Consider the following 4,283-nt stretch of genomic DNA (forward strand, 5'->3'; position numbering starts at 1 on the left):
CGGCCCTTTTATATATAGTATAGATTATACAAAGTGTATAAATATGGGACATTAGCCTCTTACTTTCATAGAGATCGTACAAAGTGTATAAATATGGAATAGGCAGCTTCTTCTTCAAAATCGATAATAATATAGAACTTATCTCTCATCCTTTTATTTCAACATATATGACTTCAACTTGAATTAAGATACAACATAACGTATCCATTTGTTAAACTAGATAATAGTACATGCTACTATATTTGATTGCGTTTTCTAGTGATTATACTGCTGTTGCATATTTGAATATATTGTTTTAGAATAGGTTATTGGACAAATATCACTATTGTTTGAATTTTTTTTAATAAAGAGCCGTGTCTATGATTCTTTTCTTCTGAAGGTTATGGGATCTAACGTACATCTTGGCTTTCTGCTGTCATGTTTAGTAAAACAACACGGCAATTTATTCAAGTAGATGAAGCAGGAGAAGAAAACAATATATAGGTCAAAAACATATGCACGACACTACAGCACATTAGAAAAAGCTTGAAACGACTAACCTAACATAATACAAAGGGAGAGAAATATGTCATGCGACACGTGTACTTATTATCTTTGAATATTAAAACCCCAGCTACTCTTTCCTCGCAAGAAGCACCTCCTTGATCACCCTATCAAGGTTCACGTAGGACTTGCCCCCCGGCTCGGTTGCCTTAACCGCAGCTTCCTTCCATTCCAACGCCTTGTTCTTCATCTCCTTCCCTCTCTCACCCCCCATCAATTCTCTGATCAACCCCTCGACCCCCTCTCTCTTCACATTGCTATCGACCTCGATACCGATCCCCAACTGGCTACACAAATACCAGCAATTCGTTGGCTGATCGCCAATATACGGCCAGCATAACATGGGGACGCCGGCACTTAGGCTCTCCATTGTCGAGTTCCACCCGCAATGGGTCAGAAATCCTCCAACCGAGGGGTGCATGAGCACTTCCTCCTGCGGACACCAGGTCGTCAGCAAGCCCCTGTCCCTCGTCTCATCCGAGAACTCCTTCGGTAAAATAGAAGAATGATCTCCTTCAGTCATGTAGGAAGAAACAACCCTCTTATTATCAATTGGCATACGTATTGAATAGAGCAAAACATATTCTAGGATACGTATGGGCAATATAAAGCTAAACTGTAAGAAAGGAAAATATTATGAGCAGCACCTTCTTTAGAATTAGGCCTGATCACCCACAAGAAGTCGTGGCCGCTATTAGCCAACCCCCACCCGAACTCAATCAGTTGCTCGTCCGTCATCAAAGCTATACTTCCGAAATTGACGTACATCACTGAACCAGGTGCTCTTCCTTCTAGCCATTGCAAGCAACTGGAATCCTCCCTCCATAGGCTATTGAACCCGACTGTTTTCACAGAGCTATCAAGTTCTTGTCGACATAGCAAGGTTAGGGGTCCGATCGTGTAGATAGGAGGAAGAAACGATGCCATTGCATTGAGGACTTCCTCCTCAAGATCCTCAAAGGTGTTGATGATGATTGCCGATGCTCGAGGAGCTCCTTGTGCTTCGTCTTTGAGGAGGTCGAAGATGATGTTGTCCGGATCATCTATTCTGATATTCGGGAGATTTTTCAATCGGATGTTCTTGATCCCTGGTATCCAGTCGATGGGAGTCTCGAGGTATCCATTTTCACCTAAAAATTCAACCATGGTGAGCTTTAAATTTAACTAAATCAATCCCCAATGACCGTAATTAAGAAGCTCAATTTGCCTCTTTACTGATATTGGAATATATATAAAAAAAAAAAAGAACTGTGACAAAATCAATTTTAGAGACGATTAAGTATACGTTGAGCTCCATCCATACGTACTTCCGATAGGCATCAACCCTCTTTCGGCGAGATCCTTGAACTGAATAAATCCCAGATAGCCAACCGCGCTAACGGAGCAAAAGAACACGTCCGGTATCCCAAATTCCTCAGCAACCTCAACCGTGAAGGTAGTAAAAGTATCAGAAATTATGCAGCTGACGGGTGGAACTCCGGAACAAGGGTCGTTCATCCTCTCCAACAGGCCGCGGAAAGGCGAGGCGAGCTTGTGCCGGACTGCGAGGAGGAGAGAGTCGTGGCCCTGGGCGTGAGGAGGCACGCCGTCGGGGATCGTCTCGAACCTGAAGTCATCGAGGCCCCCGATGTCGTTGTCGCCGGCGGAGAGGATTCGGTTGTAGTTGGACTCGGTGTGGACGAAGGTGATGTGGAAGCCCTTGGAGTGGAGGAGGCGCGCTAGCTTGAGCGTTGCGTGGATGTGGCCTTGGGCTGGATAAGGCATGCACACCGCGTGCGGTCTCATCTCCTTTGCCCTTGTGGAGCTCATCTCTAGCTCTCTATGAGCCTGTCTCCGTGACGGTGTTTGTGCCAAACTCTGCGCTAGTCTCAAGTCCTTAAGTAGCCCCCACTCACGAACAATGAGTACTATAGTTATCTATTCTTTTCTTTTTGTTTCTTATTTCCCCCCTTGACTCATCTTGGATTTTGCAAAACAGACCATTCGAAACATACGAGACTAATAGTCTCATATGATTTAATCCCATTAAATCATACGGGGCTACTAGTCCCGCATGTTTCGAATGGTCTGTTTTGTAAAATCGACCTCTTTTTGGTCTGTTGACAAAAAAGAGATCTGTTTTGCTAAATATTTAACAAAACGATCTATTTGTTTAAATATTTAGTAAAATATGTCTATTTTGTAAATTTTTTTTTATAAAATTATATATAAAATTATATATAGAGAAAATAATTCTTCAACCACTTTCAACAACAACTAATAAAAAAGTAATTCATAGATCAGAACAGGCATGCCATAGTGATTCATTCTTCCACCACTTTGAGCAATTAATAAACAACTAATAAAAAAAGTAATTCGTTGTCCAGTAACGCACATGTCAAAATCATTTGTTTTCATGCGGCTGCGCCGGCTGAGTCAAGATGTGCATTTTCTAGGATGCAACCAGTCACATGCATCAGTGCTCTGCGCGGTGGCGTCCAAGATCTATGCACCATATCTCGAGGGAGAGTCATCTACAGTCAGTACATCACGGCACACCGTCCCGTGAAGAATCTTTAAAGCTAAAAATAGACTAAAAAAACTCTTTTAACTATGGACGATTATGAGAGAAACCTCCATAACTTTTCAAACCCTCTAAAGTTCAAGTTAAAGGATTATTAGAAAACCATCTTTAATTTTAAGATTTTATCAGAAAATTATGATAATGATTTCAGTTGTAATGTTCAAAGGGTGGGTAAATTGAGGTGTGAGCAGACGTGGGCCCCCACCCACGTGACTATTATGTCCGCGTACGAAGCAGAGAATACAAAACCGACTCGGTTTTGTTTACGCGTGAAGAAATCGGATCTGGTGCGGGCGGCCCACGAAGGAAAATAAATATATAAATACCTTTTGTGCAGTTCCCCTAGGGTTGTGTGCAAGGATTTGTTTCGTGGGAAATTTTTGCGGTTGCAGGTGCAAAAACAGAGGCTTCGTGCTGTGTGCAGGAGGTTAATTTGTTGGTTTTCCTTTGTGCGACTGCGGAACAGGTGCAGAGTTTTTTTGTGTTTTGCGGCTGCGGCAAAGAATTTGAGAGCAGGAGATTTTCTGCTGCGGTGCAAAAGAAAAGAAGAGGTTTTTCTTTTAGGTTTTTTGTGCATCCCTTTTGTAGAGAGAGTTTGTGAGGGATTTGAGAGAGTTTGTTTGAGGGTTTAGATTGTGAGTGATTGTAAACCCTAGTTGTATTCTCTCCCTCTATTAGTAGATCTCCCCCTCCTTGCCCCGTGGACGTAGGCAATTTACCGAACCACGTAAAAATTGATTGTACTGCTATTTGTGTGATTTGTAATAGCTTTTAGGTTCCCTCGACGCGCAGTCCTAGAGCTGACGAGAGGAAGAGCTAATATCCCACTTTGATGGGATATTAGGCTTCAGATTCTTGTTCCCTTTGAGAAACAAGAATTCTTATTGCGAACTGACTCTCTTGTTGTGCTGTCGAAGTGCTGCCGAAATTTTCGTTGCGCGCAACAAGTGGTATTAGAGCCCAGATTTCAGATATAGGGTTTTTTGCTGGAGGAAGATTTTTTGTGTGAAGCTTGGTTCTTGGAGTTCTAGGCTTCGGTGGAGATAGCATTAGGAGTTGCCGTTGGAGATTTCGCTTTCCTCGTGTGGATAGGAGATCTATTTGGAATCCGATCTAGGGTTCAGTTAGGTGGTTCCTAATTTCTATCAAATTTGTTCTTTCTCTACAATTTGGAGTT

At 42.4% G+C, this 4,283-nt stretch overlaps 1 protein-coding gene across 1 annotated transcript; it reads right to left on the reverse strand.

The window, feature by feature from the left end:
* On the reverse strand, positions 421-2,408 carry LOC109820646 (7-deoxyloganetin glucosyltransferase-like). The gene is made up of 3 exons (XM_020386824.1): positions 1,851-2,408; positions 1,191-1,673; positions 421-1,056 (listed from the first exon to the last, which is right to left on the reverse strand). Exons 1-3 carry the CDS (start codon positions 2,350-2,352, stop codon positions 614-616), a joined length of 1,428 nt encoding a protein of 475 aa, XP_020242413.1. The 5' UTR covers positions 2,353-2,408; the 3' UTR covers positions 421-613.

This window comes from Asparagus officinalis, chromosome 8 (genome assembly GCF_001876935.1).
Source record: "Asparagus officinalis chromosome 8, Aspof.V1, whole genome shotgun sequence".
NCBI classification, from domain to species: Eukaryota; Viridiplantae; Streptophyta; class Magnoliopsida; order Asparagales; family Asparagaceae; genus Asparagus; species Asparagus officinalis.

Excerpts from the sequence above, each read along its gene's own strand:
- LOC109820646 (XM_020386824.1), bottom strand. The coding sequence starts at position 2,352 with ATGAGCTCCACAAGGGCAAAGGAGATGAGACCGCACGCGGTGTGCATG. Across the intron at positions 1,674-1,850 it reads AGGGTTGATGCCTATCGGAA|GTGAAAATGGATACCTCGAG; the intron begins GTACGTATGGAT and ends TTGAATTTTTAG. Across the intron at positions 1,057-1,190 it reads CAGGCCTAATTCTAAAGAAG|GAGATCATTCTTCTATTTTA; the intron begins GTGCTGCTCATA and ends ACATGACTGAAG.